Genomic DNA, 21,814 nt, shown 5'->3' with positions numbered 1-21,814 from the left:
TTCCTTTGCAACATGAGTGAATATTGCCTGCTTCTTGCCACCTTTCTGACGTTTGTGGCCTGGGGCAGGATCATTTGATTCCTGGAAATGGTGTCGACGGCACCCGCGCCGGCAGATATCCCGCCAACAGACTTTCCGCGCAAGGTAAGAGCCAAACAACCTTGATTTGTTACTACACCAGTGTTGTTTTGATGTGTGCATACTGTTTGTAGATCAGAGATTGTGCAAATGCTTTTTTTTTACTTGTTTCAATTTTGTGCAACTGCAATTCACCTTGGAGACACACACTCTTTATGTTGCAGTGTTCCAGGGGGTTTTGATGTTTTCTTTCAAAGGCAACTTAAAGCAACCCTGAAATTAAAGTTAACACCTATAAATGTAGGCATACGTTTTGAAGAGATGTATGAAATTGATTTATGTAACACAAACATATTATGTATCTTGGAGAATATGTTTTTTTGTTGTAACTGCTGCATTATTCATAGAGTATATATTAATGTATGCATAAGTGTACGGTAGAGTATAGGTATGCATGTTTGTAATTTAGTTTCTAAGCCCAATGTTCTTAACTTTCTAAACCGAACACTCTTCATATCTGAATTCATAATAAGAACATTTTAAGATTAATACAATTGCAGAGCTGTGAATAGACAATTAAGACAAAATAATATGCAAAAAAAAAATGTAGAGAGATTATGGATGTAAATGTAAGGGATCTTGGTTCACTCTTGGATAGCTTGATTCAAATTTGAGCATGTATTTAATAATTATGTCATTTGGAGCATGTGAGTTAAGCTTTTAGTGTGAAAAACGGTGAGAGTGGTTGTTAAAGTGTTGGATGATTTATGCAGGTAAGCCACTGTAGGCCGTTTGAAGGGTAGATGAAGCGATCTTGCTTTAATAAAGGGTTGGCGAGATAGGCTGAATGGCATTAAGTCATTTCCCAATTTCTCACAGCAGCTCTTTAATGTCATCTATAAAAAAATAAGAAAACATATTTCAAGAGGCAAATGTGTTTTGCGTGTGTGCGTGTATATATGCCCATGTGTTTTTTTGTTCAATTTCTCAGGACAAAGTGAAAGTGAGGGGCAGGACTCTGTGAACAGTGAAGGCACTCAAGACGCCCAGTGGGAGCGGCGTGGCATGCATGCTGACAGTAGTGTAGTGACCCCCCACCTCGTCTCTGGCATGTGCCGACTTGTCCGCAACGTGCTTGCCCTTGCTCCCGAAATGACAGCCCACTCACTCCTCCAGCACCAGATCCTGTCCAGCCTCAACAGGTGTCTCACACACGCGCGAACAAAGACGGTCACCGCATCGTGCGCTTTCAGATGTGCTTCTGTGGCCGTGCCCGGAACGTTCTGCCTTCTGATATTAGGAAGCCACTGGAGCTATGCACTTTTAAATCTAGATTGAAAACTCATTTCTTTAGAACTGATTTTTGTGTTTAGTTTATTGTCATTCCCCTGCACCTCCGATTAACACTGTAAGGCTACGTACGGCATGAAATAAATTAAGCATACATAGATACACATACAACCATACCTTGCCACGTGCATGCTGGGACAGCTGCCACTGGGGATACCCTTAGAATGTTTGAGATGTGAGGAGATTTTGAGTTGTTGAGGCACTTAAGTATCATGTAATTGCAAAAGATTATTATTAAAACTAATTTAATATCAAATGTAAAATTGCCATAATGTAAACTTGGTAATAACAGAGTAATGTATTTATTTTATTCTTTATCATTATGATGTGTTTGTTTCACATCCAATTTCAGAATATCAAGTTTTTATTTCCACAAACGATTTGTTTTATAGTGTTGTGTTGTTATTTCTGGTGATCTGTTCTCAGTTCTGCACATTTACAGTCTTCAGATTTCATATAGTATAAGGGCCAAAAGCCGCAAAGTGCAACTTGTGGGATGTTTCCCTTGTGTCAGATGTGCAGATGCAGGCGTGTTGGGTGCCTCTGTCTGCGAGATCAAGAACCCCACGCAGACTCTGCACCTTGCCAGGGAGTCCAAAGCTCTGGTAAGAGGAATGTGTTCTTTGCTCATGCGGCAATCTCTCCTCCAAACTGCCCATAGACAACTTGCCTTGGGGGAGAAAGAAAAATTGAAACATGCTTTTGACAAAGTGGAATGGTAATGAAAACTGCTGTGTAAACGTGAATAGCCTCCAGCAAAGTGCTATCGCAAAGAGAAACTTGTGAGCGTACGCATTTCTGTGCACTTCTGTAAATGGCGACTTGCCCTGGAGAGAATGGTGAATGAATTCTGGCCCATCAACTGTTTTTTAAGAAGCAGGGTTCAGTTTGTAGAAATAGCAATATGAATATATGTATTTCGCCTCTCAGACAAGTACAACAGATGCATTTTGGTATTATGGATTGAATTGTTATTTGGGTTCATTTACGCAATGCAAAGTGCTTTGTGAAAGGTCTACAAAATTCCCCATGTGATTGAAAAATTACTGGGCCAAACTCATCGAAAAGTGCTGGCACAGTCGACAAAATAACTACATTATTCACTCTTGCTATTTTTGGCAAACACTATGCGTGGTTTGTGTCACACAACCATTTAAAGATACATTGCTTTGGATACATTTTGGGCAGAACAAACCTTTTTGAATTAATGCCGAATTGGCAAACGAATCGGTCTCGCGATGCCACACGGCTGCTGACACTACAATGAGCCATTTGGTCACTCGGAATTGAGGAAGGCTGCTGACACTACAATGAGCCATTTGGTTACTCGGAATTGAGGAAGGCTGCTGACACTACAATGAGCCATTTGGTCACTCGGAATTGAGGAAGCGCACTTATCGTGCAACTCGTTGGAACAGTTTATCCTTAATTGGGCACGTGTGTCTGAAACATGCAATACTCTACCATATAATGTGGTCCAGTAGGGGAGAAGGGTGGTCATTCATAAGCAAAGAAACAGCGTCTCTTGACTAATCATTCTGGTTGATCACCACAGAAAAGGTTGTTCACACAATTGGAAGCCAACTTGGAAAATATCATGCATTTAGGATTTAAGATATAATCCACAACACTCCTGAATGACGACTTAATGGTCACATGTATGATGTACTTCAAAGCATCTTCCATGGTCATACACAAGTACATGTACACTATTTATTAAATAATACAGAATAGTTGTCCTAATGGGTATACACATGTGCATCTTTCGATTTAAAGCTTTCGTAACTGCAATGATTCATCTTCTTTGGTTCTTTCGGTAAAGTCACGTAGAATGACAATAAAATAATAAATTGATAAAATAAAATAACACAATAATATTCTCACGACGTTTCGGCCACAACACAAGCGGCCTTCATCAGGTGAAGGGGCAAGACTGTCTGGTAGGACAGCGCTGGAGTGAAAGAGCCACGTTCAGATCAAGGCCTTTTTTGTTCCTCTCACACAGCTTAAAGGCCGTGATCTGAACGTGGCTCTTTCACTCCAGCGCTGTCCTACCAGACAGTCTCGCCCCTTCACCTGATGAAGGCCGCTTGTGTTGTGGCCGAAACGTCGTGAGAATATTATTGTGTTATTTTATTTTATCAATTTATTATTTTATTCTCATTCTACGTGACTTTACCGAAAGAACCAAAGAACATGTGCATCTATTCACTTTTCATTCAATTGCCATTGAATTTATCTTTGTTTATGACATCAAAACCTGATGTACCATCGATTTTCTTATTAAAAATGCAGTCCTATCATTTGTAACCAAGAGTACTTTATGCCATATTTCTGGGACAACCATGAAACGATTTTAGATGACTACATATCTGCAGACAACAAACTTAATTGTATATAAAAGGTCAGCAGTAAATGGATTTGTATGAATCCTTACCACTGCTGTAGCATGAGTATGTACTGATGACAGATCGGACATTGATGATTCTCAATCAATAAGCTCTCGATAAACTATCACAGCAAATATGCCCTGCGTGTTTTGTCCCTTCATGGTGATGAATGGCTGTTTTACATTCTGCCCGATCGTTTCTTCATTCAGAACTATGATTTACCCCCCCCCACAGCAGTGAACCACGTCTTTTGAATATTCACAGTAACAGCAATCTTTTATTACTTGCAATATGTTTAAACATGTATAAATCATTCTTATAATCTTGTGTTCGGTAATTTCGGTTATATACCTTTATGTTTCGGTCTTGGTCGAAAGTGTAGTCAAACTTTCGGCTTCAGTTTCGGCCGAAAGTAAATTTTTAACTTTTGGTCTGGTTTCAGTTTCGGCCGAAACCAGAAATTCAGTTTTGGTCGGCCTCTAGTTTGAATTATATTTTTTCACCAAGGTCCATACTCGAGGTTTTATCGTTGTTATGCCTGAATAAAAAAGCAATTCCAAAACCCAGAGCATGAGCAGGCCACCCATCACTGCAGATGAGCAATAGTTGAGCCATAGTGAGATGCGCTTTGCGTGGAATTGGACTACGGGACAGTACATAGAAAAATAGTTTTTCATTTGTATTTTTTTGTAAAAACTGAATATGATTTTAATTTTAACATTTGTAGCTAAAGTTGAAGAAAAAAACACGGATGTGACCTTTAGATTATTAAAGTAAATAGAATTGAGATGGTTCTTTTTTTTCTAAATGTTTATTTATGATTGGGATTGTTTCTAATCATTGAATAGAGCATAGCCTAAATCGAAGGGTGTTTATGAATTGCTACTGTGGTCCTAATTTTAAATAAGGACTGCTAGATTAAGAATACAGTCTACTGTTTAATCCAGGCAATTGAAAATAACTTTGCTTACAGTGCGGGGTTTCCATCGCCATCCTCGTCACGTCGTCAACCAGCGGCGTCGCCGAGTGAGGGCGGTGGGACCACGCTGAGTGATCGGCTGTGTGTAGCCAGTAGAGACATTAATATCTAAGTGTTGTACTCAGAGTAAGACGGATAAGGTTGGCCTGTGTTATGCCCGTGTGAGAAATAAAAGAAGAAATACCCTCTGCACGACGTGTCGCGGAAGTTGCTCATTACATATATATATTAATTCATGTTCGTAGACAATAGACTTCACCACCTCAAATGGAATCGGGTTTATTATATATTGTAAGCTCATTGGCACCTTTACAAGAATACCTTGAACCATTCCGGCTTACCTACCTATGATTTATTTTGGATTTAACCAGACTGATAATTATATAAGGAGCTCACAGATCCTTGCAATTCCATTCATGAGCACATGTAGTAGGATAGGATGCATCAATTGGGTTATGTTTCCTGCATTCCCAGCAACCAAATGTCCAAGCTGCTTATGTTTGGCCATATATATAGGCTAGAGAGATGAGCTGTAGTATGGGAAGAGGAATAATACCCACAAAAATTAGCTGTGTGGCTGGTAGCTAAAACACAACAAGCTTGCACAGTGGGTATCGCAGGTGATACATTGCAGTCCATTAACCTGTAATACTTGGATAAGTCCCATGACCTCATGCCAGTGAGTCTTTTAACACTTCACATGGCCTCATAGTGAACCTTGCCGAGCAAAAGTGATTTGGTAATGTCACCGCTACTTCGTGGCAAATGGTGGCTTATTGTAGGATTTGCATGTTTTATTGCCTCCTAAACATAGATATATATTCATATTCTATGGGTCTTTCGGTGAAGCCACGTAGATAGAAAAATAATAAGAATATCACGATGTTTCGATCGCAACACAAGCAATCGTCTTCAGGTGAGAGAGAGAGAGAAAACTGCTGAGACAAGGTCTTATCTAGGCCTGAGATGGGTGCATCAAGGTAGGTGGGTGGAGCTAGAGATGGTCCAACCACAGAGGCTGGGGCAGTGGCCTTTGTATTGTGAGAGGTTAGCCTGTAGGGCACCACCAAATCTGTGGAGGTGGCCATTGTATTGTGTGTACCCCAAGGGTAAGTGGGCGGGGCTAGAGATGGTATTTGCATGTGAATGTAAGATCAGAGGGCACCCTGAGGCTGTGGAGGTGGCCCATTGTATTGTGAGAGATTAGCATGTCAATGTAAGAGAACCACCGCAACGGTGGGTGTGCTAGTGAGACATTCAGCCCGGTGATTGTGTGTAGCCCAAGGGTAATTGGGAGGGGCTAGAGATGGTATTTGCATGTAAATGTAAGATCAGAGGGTGCCCTGAGGCTGTGGAGATGGCCATTGTATTGTGAGAGATTAGCATGTCAATGTAAGAGAACCACTGCAACGGTGGATGTGCTAGTGAGACATTCAGCCCGTTGAAAAAAAAACGAGAGCCATCGCCACATCGAGGGAAAGGAGCATCGGTGGCTGTGCTAGTGAGACATACAGCCTATCAATGCAAAGACATCCAACCTGGCAATGCAACTCAGAGTCGGAAATAACAGCTAACGTCGGCAGGTAGGATGGAAACATCATAGCCAATTATGACTTAAACTTGTTAATAACGTCCTTCAGATGGGATCTGATCACGAATTTTATGTACTGTGTTAAATCGAACCTGGATCTTGTGTTTGTTCGTGTTTTTGGAAATATTTTTGGTGACCCCTGCTATGTATGGCAAGGTAATGGTTTTCATTGGGTCCTCAGAAGGTTTTTTCCCAACGGTTGGGGTGATAGCTTTATGGATTGTGTAGTCCGTATATCCATTCATCTTGAGGACTTGGAGTACGTGCTCCAGTTCACTGGCTAGGTGGTGATGGTCGGAAATTCATCGAGCTCTATGGTATAGTTTTGATGAGGGAATTCTTCTGGGCTGGATGGTGGTGGGAGTCAGGTTTTAGGTACAGTGAGGGAAAAAAGTATTTGATCCCCTGCTGATTTTGTACGTTTGCCCACTGACAAAGAAAGTATCAGTCTATAATTTTAATGGTAGGTTTATTTGAACAGTGAGAGACAGAATAACAACAACAAAATCCAGAAAAACGCATGTCAAAATTTTTATAAATTGATTTGCATTTTAATGAGGGAAATAAGTATTTGACCCCCTCAGTCAGAAAGATTTCTGGCTCCCAGGTGTCTTTTATAGATTAGGAGCACACTCTTAAAGGGAGTGCTCCTAATCTCAGCTTGTTACCTGTATAAAAGATACCTGTCCACAGAAGCAATCAATCAGATTCCAAACTCTCCACCATGGCCAAGACCAAAGAGCTCTCCAAGGATGTCAGGGACAAGATTGTAGACCTACACAAGGCTGGAATGGGCTACAAGACCGTTGACAAGCAGCTTGGTGAGAAGGTGACAACAGTTGGTGCGATTATTCGCAAATGGAAGAAACACGAAAGAACTGTCAATCTCCCTCGGCCTGGGGCTCCATGCAAGATCTCACCTCGTGGAGTTGCAATGATCATGAGAACGGTGAGGAATCAGCCCAGAACTACACGGGAGGATCTTGTCAATGATCTCAAGGCAGCTGGGACCATAGTCACCAAGATAACAATTGGTAACACACTACGCCGTGAAGGACTGAAATCCTGCAGTGCCCGCAAGGTCCCCCTGCTCAAGAAAGCACATATACATGCCCGTTTGAAGTTTGCCAATTAACATTTGAATGATTCAGAGGACAACTGGGTGAAAGTGTTGTGGTCAGTTGAGACTAAAATGGAGCTCTTTGGCATCAACTTAACTCGCCGTGTTTGGAGGAGGAGGAATGCTGCCTATGACCCCAAGAACACCATCCCCACCGTCAAACATGGAGGTGGAAACATTATTCTTTGGGAGTGTTTTTCTGCTAAGGGGACAGGACAACTTCACCGCATCAAAGGGACGATGGACGGGGCCATGTACCGTCAAATCTTGGGTGAGAACCTCCTTCCCTCAGCCAGGGCATTGAAAATGGGTCGTGGATGGATATTCCAGCATAACAATGACCCAAAACACACGGCCAAGGCAACAAAGGAGTAGCTCACGAAGAAGCACATTAAGGTCCTGGAGTGGCCTAGCCAGTCTCCAGACCTTAATCCCATAGAAATTGTGTGGAGGGAGCTGAAGGTTCGAGTTGCCAAACGTCAGCCTCGAAACATTAATGACTTGGAGAACATCTGCAAAGAGGAGTAGGACAAAATCCCTCCTGAGATGTGTGCAAACCTAGTGGCCAACTACAAGAAACGTCTGACCTCTGTGATTGCCAACAAGGGTTTTGCCACCAAGTACTAAGTCATGTTTTGCAGAGGGGTTAAATACTAATTTCCCTCATTAAAATGCAAATCAATTTATAACATTTTTGACATGCGTTTTTCTGGATTTTTTTGTTATTCTGTCTCTCACTGTTCAAATAAACTTACCATTAAAATTATAGACTGATAATTTCTTTGTCAGTGGGCAAACGTACAAAATCAGCAGGGGATCAAATACTTTTTTCCCTCACTGTAGGCATCCGTATGGGTGGCTTTCCTGTAGACAAGAGTGTCTCATTGAGCCATCTGGTCTCTTTTCGATTAAAACATCCAAGAATGGTAACTTGCCATTCTTTTCCACCTCTATGGTGAATTTGATGGCTTGGGTGTATGGAATTGATGTGGTTGAAGAATTGGCCCAGCGCTGGTAGGCCATGTGGCCAGATGACGAACGTGTCATCTACGTATCTCTTCCACAAGGAAGGATGTAGAATGGATGCCTTAATGGCATCTGTCTCAAATTTCTCCGTGAAAATATTGGCTACAACTGGAGATAAGGGAGAACCCATTGCGGTACCTTCAACTTGTATGTAGAATGTTCCATTCCAAGTGACTTAAGTGTTGGTGAGGCAGTGTCTAACCAGGGCAGGTACATCAGCATTCAGTCCTTGTTGGACCAAATCTTCAATGATTGCAATGGTGTCGGGCACAGGAACTTTGGTAAACAAAGATACCACATCGAAACTGACAAGTAAGTCACCTGAAGATAGTGAGATGTCCTTAATTAGAGATACCAAGTGAACTGAGTTAAGTACCGCTGAGGTGGTCTTGCCAGTGAATAGATGTAAGGTCTCAGACAAAAATCGGCCCAGTTTGTAGATGGCTGAGTCAATGGTGGAGACGATAGGACGGAGTGGTGTACCTTTATGGATTTTTTGGTAAGCCAAAACATCTGGGTAGTCTAGCAGCAGAGGGTTTTAGAGAGAGCCGCTTGGTTGGTTCGATTAAAGATGCTGAATCAGTGATGATCTTGTTGTTTTTCGTAACCAGGCTATTGGTAGGATTTCTATTGATTTTGGTATAGCTGCCATCATTAAGTAGGTCCTGAATTTTGTTATTGTATGTGGTTTTGTCCATGATGACAGTGGCATTGCCATTGTCGGCTAAGAGGATGACTGTCATCTCTCTTTTTTAGTTGAGAAAGCTCAAAGCGCTCATCCTTGCTGATGTTGCTAATAGGTGTCTTAGCGTTTTTGAGGATTGCAGCGATTTCTGATCTTGCCACATCTGCAGGAATGTGTCCCAAACCCTTAAGGGCTACGTCGACCTGGGAAATGATATCGTCAACTAGGATGTGTTTATGGGTGACTGCAAAATTCAATCCTTTAGCTAGAACTTATTTTAGGCTGTCGGAAAATGGGCTGTTACTCTGATTGATCACAATCCTGTCACCGTCTAACTTTTTAATGTGTGGATCTGGCTTCTTCTTGGAAATCAGGTTATCTTTGCATTTAGCTGGCATTGAGGCGGCTGTAGATGCTTTCATGTTACATACATGGTCCCAATCAGATGTAGAATTTTTTTCTGTCAATGTTAAGTGTGATGGTAAGAGAGTCTTGTCTAAATTGTCTAGTTCAAATTGGAGCAATCTTATTCTCTCTGAGATCAGGGCTAGGCCGGCCCTGAACAAGATCCGTTTCGCATTAGGAGAAGTGACAGCAGCAGATGTCAGTGTGAAGGCTATCGGTATTACCTTAGTGTCACGGCATCTCTTCAGAAAAGTGAGTGGTAAAAGTGAGCTGGTAAATCGTTAACGGTTCAAACTGGTCATGTTTACCTAGCCTGCTGACCCATTGTATCTCTTGTCTGTTGCAGGTGCTGTCACTGCTGGATCTCCAGGCAGCTGTGTGCGAGCTGGTGGAGGCTTGTGCCATTCTCTCCCTCGGCACAGTGCTGGAGGGAAGTCTGCTGGGAGATCTTTTGCAGAACCTCCTTGCCGTCTTTTCCCAAACCAAGTCCAAGGTCTTGGGTTCGTATTCACTATTTTTCACACCACTTTCTGAAAGATTAGCCACTATTACTAATTTAGTCATTTTGTCTTCTTTGCTTCTTTCGGTAAAGTCACGTAGAATGAGAATAAAATAATAAATTGATAAAATAAAATTCTCACGATGTTTCGGCCACAACACAAGCAACCTTCATCAGGTGAAGGGACGAGACTGTTATTTTATTTTATCAATTTATTATTTTATTCTCATTCTACGTGACTTTACCGAAAGAACCAAAGAAGATGAATCCTTGCAGTCACGAAAGCTTCAAATCGAAATTTAGTCATTTTGCTTCAGTGTTGCGGCTTATGCCTGTATTCCAAAATAGGTTCTGTTTGATCCTGCTGAGATAATATTTTAAGATTGATATAAGAGGCATAATTCTTCCAATGGCAAAAATATCCCAAACTAAATTAAAAAAAAACATTCCAGGCAGACTCCTATTGATAAAGACTTTCCTGGCTAAACAAATAAACTGTTGTAAAAACCAAAACTAGTTTATGTGCATATTCTTAGTTTTTTCGGTAAAGTCACGTTGAAGAGAAACAACAAAATAACAAAATATATATAAAACAATAAAAAATTCTCACGACGTTTCGACCATGGTCGAAACGTCGTGAGAATTTTTATATGAATTATTGCAGTCACGAAAGCTTTAAATCAAAATTTAGTTTATGTGCATTCCCCTTTCCATGCAGAGGCTGCTTGGGTTACCCCATGGAAAGATAGTCTTTGGTTCTATGTAAAGTCTGTTGATCAATTGTGGCAATGAAATGATTTACGTGTACGGGCAGTCCTCGACTTACAAACAGGTTATGTTCCTGTGACCCGTTTCGTAAGTCGATTTGTTCGTTTCTCAGAACTCGTATGTACAATGTGTACAATATTTAATTGTACATACAGTCAGTGTTATAAAATCTGTTATGGTTCATCAAAAAAACGTAAGCATTCTTAAACTCATAAATAAGTATAAATATTGTATATTTGTATGTAATAAGTATAGTAAATAAAACATTAAATGAAGTAACGTGAAAAAATATATCTGTTTTAGTTTAATGTACCTTGAGTGCTGATGCTGGCTTGCTTATCAGAAGGGGCATTTTTATTGAATGCTGGAACTCATTACATCTCGCGGAGTATCGCTCCGCCAAACAAAACAGTTCTGCGGTTCGGTTCGTGAGTATGACTGAATGTTCGCAATTCAGATGGTTAAAAATAATATCTTGTGGTGATTCGTTCATAAGTATGGATGTTTGTAAGTCGGACGTTCGTATTTCGGAGAATGCCTATACTACAGTGGATATTGAGAATATTACATTCTGTTGTGTTAAGATTCATGATTATTACATCATGATTTATAAATATCCTGACAGTCTTACTGAAACTGCTGTATTTTCAGTATTTTCAAAATAAAACATTACCATATTTGCATCATTTAATACGGATATTACTGTTTCCAACGTTCAAAAACAATTCCATGGGATGATGTTATGTGTCTTTGCATTCTCTGTTAAAATGCAAACACAAGAAACTGTGTGATGTGACCACAAGCGGCCCCTGAGACAGAGTATAGTATACAGTGAGGGAAAAAAGTATTTGATCCCAAGCTGATTTTGTACGTTTTCCCACTGACAAAGAAATGATCAGTCTATAATTTTAATGGTAGGTTTATTTAAACAGTGAGAGACAGAATAACAACAACAAAATTCAGAAAAACGCATGTCATAAATGTTATAAATTGATTTGCATTTTAATGAGGGAAATAAGTATTTGACCCCCTCTCAATCAGAAAGATTTCTGGCTCCCAGGTGTCTTTTATACAGGTAACGAGCTGAGATTAGGAGCACACTCTTTAAGGGAGTGTTCCTAATCTCAGCTTATTACCTGTATAAAAGACACCTGTCCACAGAAGCAATCAATCAATCAATCAGATTCCAAACTCTCCACCATGGCCAAGACCAAAGAGCTCTCCAAGAATGTCAGGGACAAGATTGTAGACCTACACAAGGCTGGAATGGGCTACAAGACCATTGCCAAGCTTTAAAATGGCCTCTAAATGTATTATATGTAGTAAATATTGCTAGAATATATAAACAGGCAGTAAATAAATACACATAAAACATTTTTATTTGAACTCCAAAGACTATCAAAATAATTACGTCAAAAAGATTTCTAGATGATCTCCGTGTTAAGAGGTATGCAAATATCCTGTAATTTCACATTTCAAACTGATAAAATGGTGGCGGGGGGAGGTTTCTCAGGAGGTATTTTCTAATCGATAAACATATGTTTTGTTTGTTGTTGGTTTAAAGTGCCATTGGATAGGACCTGATTTTTATCTTCGCTGAATAGTGGAACATTAATATTTTCTAATCACTTTCCACCAGGACATAAGCTTTCTGCAGTGATAGGAATCATACCCATTAAAGCTCTCCCTTGGTGTCTTTAAATCACGTGTGTAATCTCCACTGACACGAGACCTGCTGAGGTTCGACAAACATGTGCGCGCATCCCATTAATACATGCGACAAGAGGCATGTGTTGTGTTAGGCTTTTTTATGAGCTTTTTTTCCCCTTCTTCAGGATGAGATCTTTAACTGAAATCTTGCTGAGCTTGGAAACACTAAATTTCCTCTGGCATTCATTGCTAAGCGCATGTAAGGTAACCCCTACTATCTTGGACAAAATCTCACTGCGAGTCAATAAAAAATATCGTGTGGCCAAATTCCACTTACTTGAAGTAATTCTCCAATAAATTCCCGGTTGCTCTTTGGTGGCTTATATCCCGTAATACCACCAGCTAACGCACGGTTTTTCTGGGGTGTACCTCGTCGAGACATGTTGTATGTGCGAGACACAATGCATGAAGGTGATTGTCGGCGATGACGATTGTGTTGTTACAGATGTGGAGGTACAGCAGGCAGTGCACAGAGTATGGGAGAAGTCGCTTAGTCTGCAGTGTGTGCTGCTAAGGAAGGCTGGACCCACCGTGCTTCCCTCGTTTGTCTCTGCTGCATGCCATCACTGGGGTGCTCTTGTCGGTGAGAAAAACAACACATTCCCCTATAAGTATATTCATATATACTGTACACATTACCTTTAATACTCAGAGCCACTAGTTTTCCGCCATTGCTAATACCAGCCTGGGCTTGAACACCTGTGATAAAGAACTCCACAGCTCAGCGGGTTCTGCCAGTTTAGTTATAAATGTCTGTCTAACTTAATATTCCTTGTCAAACTACTGAATATGCACCTATTGTGATCGGAGAGGTGTTGGGTTGTTTTACATGTACAATGAATGGGGAATGCAACGCTCTGCTTATAATAGAATAGCTTTCTTAAGTGGAGATATATTGCCTGCATGAACGCGGCAAATATATTGTAACCGTTTGCCTCAAAACAATATTTTTTCAGGGTGAATGTACACCATGTGTAGACTGTGGTGCCATTTTAATGCTAAATAAGCAATGTAACAGCCATATCTGTTAGCAAAACATTTTCATACAATTTTCAATTGTTCAGTGTTGTGCAACACGCTTAAGTTGCACATCATTTTGAATAACATTTGTAGTTATGTTGATTAAATAAGCACTTTTGCCTTTTTCAAATGCAACATAAAACATTTGTACTTTAAATCCAAACCACTAGCGCTGGGGCTGGAAACCCAAGATTTGTTTCTTCATTGGATATGGATTCTCTCCATTGAGCAATGAGTACATGGGAGTAAGTTGCATGGTATTTTGAGTTGGTAAAGCCTGAGTACCCCCACTTTTTCAAAAACGATTTCAGGGAAAATCAGCTCGTATTACTCTTGAAAACATAGAACTGGCCATCTGAAGCACAGATATTTCGGAAATTTACCATATAACACGTTATTTCTATGGTTTGTTAACATTTCTGTGAATGTTCTGTGAATGTGCTTTCCTTTATATGTTAGGATGCTTGAAGACGTGCCTCAAAATGTCTTTATCCAACCGCTCTCTGCATGTAGCCACCATGCAATTCCTGGCCATGCTGTTGGCAGAGGAAAGCAAAAGAAAGCTGAGTTTGAAATCACCAGAGAATGATGGCGATGAGGATGATGGAGTAGCACCTGAAGCAGAGGACGCCCACCCTCACAAACTCTGCCCTCAGAAAGCGGACGGGTCAACGAATGGCAAACCGATTTCGCTTGATACCGGTGACGTAAGTCGGAAGACAAGATCGGTACGAGTGGAGCGGTCAAGAGAATCTCGTACTCGTGTTGGAGAAGGCGAGCGGAGAGTTCGGTCATCGGCGAGGACGGGAGCAGTGTCTGGTGACCCAGCCACGCTGATGTGGCTGCTCGATAGAGATGGCTCATGGGAAGCGCCATTCGCTGGGAGACAGCTTTGCAAGATCATCTTGCAGGTGAAATAATAATAATAATAGGTTCATATGACAATGATTATTTGCAATGATTGTCAAAGTTACAGCTTTTATCACTTAGATTTGTGGTTGTCTCCTGCACCCGGTGTTATACATGTACAGCCCTTTGTCCGCTCGCTGCTGGAGGAGGGTCACTGCCGGATGAGCAGGTTAGTTGACGATACTTCACCACACAGGTTGTCGAAGGTAGGGAGCATAGATGTGGGGACGTAGTGTACAGTACAATCTAGATTTGAAGTTTTCGTGACTGCAGGAATCCATACTCTTTGGTTCTTTCGGTAAAGTCACGTAGGTATAAAATAAAATGAATTAAATCACGACGTTTTGGGCACAACACAAGCGTCCGTCATCAGGTGGGACAGCCACAGCAAGAAACAATTGCTGAAGTGGGCAAAGGGGCTGCTTGTAACAAGAGGCTATATAGGTAAGAGAGGGGGGAGGAGCCAGGGAGGAGAGATAGAGAGGGTGGGGTTATGGGGTAGGGGGAGGTTGAGTGCTTCAAGCTCCTACACGAGCACGACAAAACGCCGGGGCTGGGAAGTGAGCGGGGCTGGGGGTAGGGGGCTGAAGAAACTGGAGATGCGGATATGAAGGCACACTATAAAGCAGTTAAGGTTTTACCTGGTTAATAACATCCTTTCAATGATTGCTCAATTTGTATCCATCTTCTCGGTTGAAGTTATGTCTGTTTTTATATCTGGATGGCTTCATGAACATATCACTCAAACCTTTGATAGTAGGCCGAAGGTTTGCAGAGCACCTTTGTCTCGGAAAAACAATATCATGAGAGCCCACAGCATTATAGCAATGGTCAGCCATGGTGGAGGTATTAGGATTACAACCAATAATATTTTCCACACACACCCTCTGCTGGAACACAATGTAACTCACAGCCTATAACGACTGTTATGCATGGTGATCGCCCATCCAAGGACTGTCAAGACTCAACCTTGCTTACCGTCTGAGGTCTAATGAGATGGGGCACATTCCCGAAGATTCGGTCATGCACTTAGTAATTTCCTACCATATTTTAATTTTTTTTACAATATGCAGCATCTTTAGTATACATATGTATTCTATGTGTTTATACCTTGTATATGTTTGGTTTATAAAGACACCAGCAACACTACTTAATGTTGTTAAGGTTTGGCACACACTTTTAACACAGCCTCACACTGGTCACACATCTGTCCATACTCTAAAGCAAACTTTAGCATCTGCATTTAAGTAATGTCTAGTTTTGATTATAAATTACATAACCCACAGTTCCCAAAAAGTATCATCATCTATATTGTCTCTGTTGTGTTATGGATAATAATGAGATTGTTATGTTGGCATGCAATATATTGTGTTTGTTCTGTTCCTTCACCTGAAGAAGGCTACTTGTGTTGTGGCCGAAACGTCGTGATTTTTGTTGTTTTATTTTTTACCTACGTGACTTTACCGAATAGAGCCAAAGAGTATATTGTTTTTCTTTAGAAAAGTAAGTGAAAATCATTTCACCACACGAATCAGAGTGCATATGCATTTTTCTTTGGTTCTTTCGGTATAGTCACGTAGAGAGAAAAAAGAATAATAAAAAATGTGAATAAAAAAATATATAAAAAACAAAATAACCACTAATGTAGACTGTAGCCTGGTTCTTAATCAGAGTGAGTGTACTGGCAGTCTATAATGTAGACTGTAGCCTGGTTCTTAACATTGGTGAGCATACTGGCAGTCTATAATATAGACTGTAGCCTGGTTCTTAACTTCGGTAAATGTACTGGCAGTCTATAATGTAGACTGTAGCCTGGTTTTTAAGCTGGTGAGCAAGCCTGCTGGCTTTCAACAAAGATTCGTTCATGAAGCCATCCATATATACAGACACAGTTTCAACAGAGAGGATGGTTATAAATTTGGCAATCATTGGAAAGATGTCATCAACCACTTTGGGTCATGACTTGATTTGTGGTTTCTTGTTAACCTCCACCGTCAGCAGTGTGGGTGTGTGGAGCGAGGTGCAATGATTGCCTGGCAGCCCTTTGGTATAGTTGCAAGTCTTTCTCCTACATTAACATTAGCTGCCCTGCCCTTGCTGCTGACACACTTGGGCTACGCCCATCTCTAAACTTTTATAAACAGTTTTCCTTTAGAGGCTAACCCCCCTTTTCCTGATGACGACCTCTTGTGTTGACAGAACCTTGTGATGGATAACACACGCCCAACTGCATTGAGTATAACAACTAAAATGTGTACTTTTCTGTTTGGGTGTATAAACATTTATATTTAATTGGCCAATTTAATTTTTATTGCATGTACATATTTCTAAACGGAGTGGTGGTGCAGCCATTAGTTAATTGCACGATGAACTCAGCCACGTGAGTTGTGTTCCCAGTCATGGCTAACATCAGTTGTAAACGATATCTGAGCTGGTCCTGGACCTCTCTTCACCTGCCCGCACTAATTTGTGTGGTGAAGTATGATCACACAATCCCCATGACCGGACAAAGCTTGAAACTGCCTTCACGAAAATATATTTAACGAATTTTCTACTTTTTTTTCGTATAAAAGCGTGTATGTACAACATCAGTTTAAATCTCAAATTGAAAATGCGTGCATGTTGTTTGGACTAAATCACTTTTTCTGCATTTGTATGATTCTATGGTCCATCGTTGTGACCAGTGCTTTGAGTGCAGGTCTACTGATGAGCTACTTGGAGTGCATGCCACGTCTGCTCTCTGTTGTCTCCTCGCTGTCAGCGCATCAGCCAAGAATTATGCCCTTCAAGGTACAAAAAAAAACACATTTAATGCAGACTGCTTTTGTGAAAATTACAATGCACTACATTTATAGGAAGGCATTGAGGCGTGCACATGGCACGAATGGTACAATTTGGGTATAACAAATTTTTTAACATGATGGCGTTTTGAAATGCTAGAAGAAACATAGAAAGACAAATGGTTATTTATTTATGTACAGTTTATTAACGGCGTACAACTTGCCAAATAAGTTATCGACTCTGGGCAGCTGTAAATTGTTGCTTGCAATGACCCCCGTTGGGCTGTGTGCCGTGCTAACCGCAGCGGGCCTGATTGAGGGATGTGTGGAGCAAGCCAAGCAGGCTCACAGAAAACTCGAGTTGGACTCACTGGAGCAAGCAAAACCAGCCCCGAGGAAAAAGGTCAGTACTCTGCCCAGGTCAAAGGTGGACACGGCAGCAGTGCCGCTTAAATAAAGCATTGTCCCGTAAGCTGAACGCTCTTATGCAAGTCATATATGCCCAGAATCAAATGTCCTTCATAGTTTAACATGATCCTTTTCGAATGCCACTTGAGACCTCTAAGTTGAATTTCGATTTAAAGCTTTCGTGACTGCAATGATTCATCTTCTTTGGTTCTTTCGGTAAAGTCACGTAGAATGAGAATAAAATAATAAATTGATAAAATAAAATAACACAATAATATTCTCACGACGTTTCGGCCACAACACAAGTGGCCTTCATCAGGTGAAGGGACGAGACTGTCTGGTAGGACAGCGCTGGAGTGTCCTACCAGACAGTCTCGTCCCTTCACCTGATGAAGGCCGCTTGTGTTGTGGCCGAAACGTCATGAGAATATTATTGTGTTATTTTATTTGATCAATTTAATATTTTATTCTCATTCTACGTGACTTTACCGAAAGAACCAAAGAAGACCTCTAAGTTGATTTTGTCAGCAGGTCAGAGCATGAAGATATAAATGCTATGTTGGCTCCATTGTATATTTAATGTGGATATGGTCAGTGGTTTATTTTTTAATAACGACTACACATCTCTAATTCATGAATAGTTTGAACACCTCAAGCATTCTCATTTTGTTAATCACACTGAATTTAAAGGCATCCTTTCAATCATGCTTTATATGAACAGATACCTACAATTATAATTACATCCTTGTGAAATTTAAATCACCCATATGTGAGAAGCACGTTTGTAAGCATACAAATGTGTAGTTTCGGTTGGACTACAGATGTACATTAAATAAATAATTATTCCCACAATTGGAACATTCTGTTCTAATCCTATATTACGAGGGAAAACCAGAATGCATGCCTCCCGGTGGCACCAATTTAAAACGTGGTTACCTAATTGAGGCACGTCACAGTGGGGGACATGAACAGATTTGAATGTTAAGTAGCTCTTTAGGCAGTCCTGTCTTCGTACAAAATCACACTTTTTGATGTTGTTCAACACATTGGATGTTTTGCTCTGGGCTGTCCAGGAGGACCGACTGCTGAGAGAACTGAGGACACTTCTGGAGGTTTTGAGGAACTGTCTCTTTGAGAGCGAGGATTGCAAGGTAGCTTGCCCCAGGGGTTAATTGCATCTTAATTACATGTGTAGTTACCTATTCATCACATGGAAATTGACATCAAGTTAGATGCATCACAGCCACCAATGCATCGGATGCATTTTAAAACAAATGTGATTGAGATATCTGTTGAGGGGGTTATGCTATGTTATAAAAGGCTATTGTGAAAGGTTATGTTGCTCATAAAGAAAATCTATAATTAACATCTGGATTACATAAAAGTGTGTTCTTTAGCTTAAGTATAATTTGGTTAAGGCAATATGAGCCTGCTAAGTTTTTGATATCACAGTGAACTTTGCAACAGGTTTTTTACATTTAAGAGAATATGTTCAAATTCCATTCTCTGGAATATCAGCAGCAGCTTTTAATGTTTGAACAACTTTTGGCACACATCCTACTAAATAAACATATTTCGGTTATTGTTTAAACTTGTAGACCTCAGACAATGTGATTTTACTAAATATCTTGGGTAGCCTTTGGACGAAGAAGTACTTCTCAGTTTGGCCTCTTACATGTCTGCTTTTAGCTATACCTAAGCAGGGAAGTGGTCAAGTATATTTTTTTAACAAGCTAATGAACGGTAACAGCTTTACAGTAGTATGTACTCCCCCATAAAACAGCGGCACCATTAAAGCGTTGCTGCCAGGGACATTCCCACCAGCACACAGGTGAGAAGGTGCAGGAAATGTCACTCGGTGCATTGCTCAAATACGACATGCACTATTATGGGTAGTGAATGGGCCAGATCAGAAATCGGTACCACTGAAAGTGGCAAGCAAGTATTTATTCAGACCAGTTTCTGTGTATGTCTATGTGATAACATGCTGTCAAGTATGGTTATTGCATCTCAGATGGTACCAACAAGTAAAATATTTGTTGTAGGCAATGTACTAGGATCTACAATGTACATTTGCTGTGATGCGTTGAGTGTCCGTGCGTTCACTGGCTGACCATGTTGCCGTTCTCTGTAAATATTTGTTTACAATACATCGATCAAGCTGTCATATCATTTCATCACAATTCCTCCTGCCCATCCTAGCATGCTGGGTGCAGATTATGCAAGTCTGGTTATGCCTCTGGTTCTAGTAAAGTCTTTTGTAATTGAACATTTGGTTGTGTTTTATGTTTTTTGCACAGCTCTGCTTTTGTTCCTGGTCTAGCCACCAGCTTTTTAAAAATAAATTATTTTTACTACAGTAATTGCAATATCTAAAGGATGAAAGCATTTTAGGAAATGCATTTTGATTTCATCTATACTTTCAACAATTGCTTCTGCTGTGAAAGTTTTTTTTTACAATTCAAAGAAGATCAAGCTTATTCTTTGGGCAAAACAATGGCCTTAGGTCAAACATTTTATGAATGAGGCATTTTTACATTTTATTTCTATATAAGTAATGGCAGTCATGTAATTATTTACATGAGAAAATACTGTTGATGCAAAACTATTTTGTAACTTAATATTAACAAAGTATATTGAGCATTTTACTTAATGTACAATTGTGTACTCCAACCTGCTGTCATCTGCCTAAATGTAATCATTTTGATCATTGTCTATCATCAGTACACGCCCTACCTTTATATACTCAAAGGTGTGTTTTCCAGTTGTGTTCCTCTCCGACAGGTATCATCAGTTTTTTTGCCAACTTGTGTTTTGCAACTTTTGTCTTTCACATTTCTCTTAAGCTCGCCGTGCTGCCTTGTTTATTAATTTCCGCTCTCGTTTCCTTTTTAGGTTATTTCCATTAGTTGTTATAATGAATGTAATTTGGTTAATATATTCTCAACTTTGATTCCTTTGGTTCTCAATTCAATATCCCGACACCAACATTTAATGTTGCTTTGAATAACTTTGGACAAAGAATGTCTCCTTCTCCGACTCATTTGTATGTTTTTTTGTTAATTCATTCAATCTCATTGGAGCTGTTCCAGGTTTTTAGTTGCTTTTTTATTGTAAATATCATGTAGTCCTTGGTTTGTGACAGTTTGGATGACTGCATCACTCTCCACTGAGTGAAATACATTTTATTTGTTTGCAGAGGCTAGGCAAAACGGTGATCCATATTAATTTGTCTTTTCCAGTATCTGATTGATAGTGTGTTTGTGGTGATTGGTAGAGAATAAATGGCCTGCGGATCGATTGAGCGTCTACTGATAACACGACTGAAACACATTTAATACTTTCTTCATTTCTAGAATAACGTTCATTTTTAGCAAGTTCAATAGAATGCCATATAATCGAGTTGTGACGAAACATAGTAACTTATCCGTGATGCGGAATTATTGTGGGACGTATTGCGCTTAAAACATTTTAGTGCGATTGAAGCCACAGTGGTTCGTTTTACCACGATAGCCGACACGATTCATTGTCTGACTTCACTTGGGCCTTCAGGTTGCGGCATCGGATGAGCGTCTGGCCGTCGTGCTCCTGGCCCTCTGGCCCTACCTCCTCGCAGACGACTCCACTTTGTTGGCTGCCCTCCGCCTCCTCTGCATCTTTACAACCAGCTGTCGCGCAGGTACGAACCTCCGTGGTAACGCGACGTATCGATTTGTGAATTGGTGCCAGATTCTCGTGTGAGTGCACAACAAAATGGTGATGCAAGCTGGATCTGTAAATGGGTCTGAATATGGTGGCATTTCAAGATGCTCTGTTCGTGCGTATGAATCTGATTGCACGAGGTATTGATTTGTTCAAATTTGTATGTGACATACGGCAGGCTGAATACAACATCTTAATAGGGCGAGTGGTCGAGATGTGGATTTGAAAATAATTTCGGAGAACAATCAAAGATTTCTTGCAAAAGCCTGACATTTACGAGAGAACTTAAATTATGGGAGATGGAGGGATAGGTGTAGGGGCTTAATGTACAAGGGATATCCCAGGGATAATGCTTTTTATTCTAAAATTATTATGGTATCTTCATGCAGTGTTA

General features: G+C 40.5%; 1 protein-coding gene across 1 annotated transcript in view; it reads left to right on the top strand.

Annotated features, from left to right (window-relative positions):
- The window catches only part of RTTN (rotatin), a 71,355-nt gene that overhangs the window by 42,782 nt on the left and 6,759 nt on the right, over positions 1-21,814 (top strand). The window contains exons 35-44 of the mRNA XM_032957613.2: positions 69-144; positions 1,070-1,280; positions 1,943-2,033; positions 9,971-10,124; positions 13,047-13,184; positions 14,081-14,532; positions 17,215-17,320; positions 17,616-17,713; positions 18,792-18,869; positions 21,271-21,397. Coding sequence (XP_032813504.1) covers positions 69-144; positions 1,070-1,280; positions 1,943-2,033; positions 9,971-10,124; positions 13,047-13,184; positions 14,081-14,532; positions 17,215-17,320; positions 17,616-17,713; positions 18,792-18,869; positions 21,271-21,397 — 1,531 coding nt within the window. The remainder of the gene's footprint in view (positions 1-68; positions 145-1,069; positions 1,281-1,942; positions 2,034-9,970; positions 10,125-13,046; positions 13,185-14,080; positions 14,533-17,214; positions 17,321-17,615; positions 17,714-18,791; positions 18,870-21,270; positions 21,398-21,814) is intronic.

Source organism: Petromyzon marinus, chromosome 20 (genome assembly GCF_048934315.1).
Source record: "Petromyzon marinus isolate PM22_M1 ecotype Great Lakes invasive population chromosome 20, UKy_Petmar_22M1.pri1.0, whole genome shotgun sequence".
Taxonomy (NCBI): Eukaryota; Metazoa; Chordata; class Hyperoartia; order Petromyzontiformes; family Petromyzontidae; genus Petromyzon; species Petromyzon marinus.
Note: the sequence above shows the minus strand (reverse complement) of the source record. Positions and strands in the feature narration are given on the sequence as shown.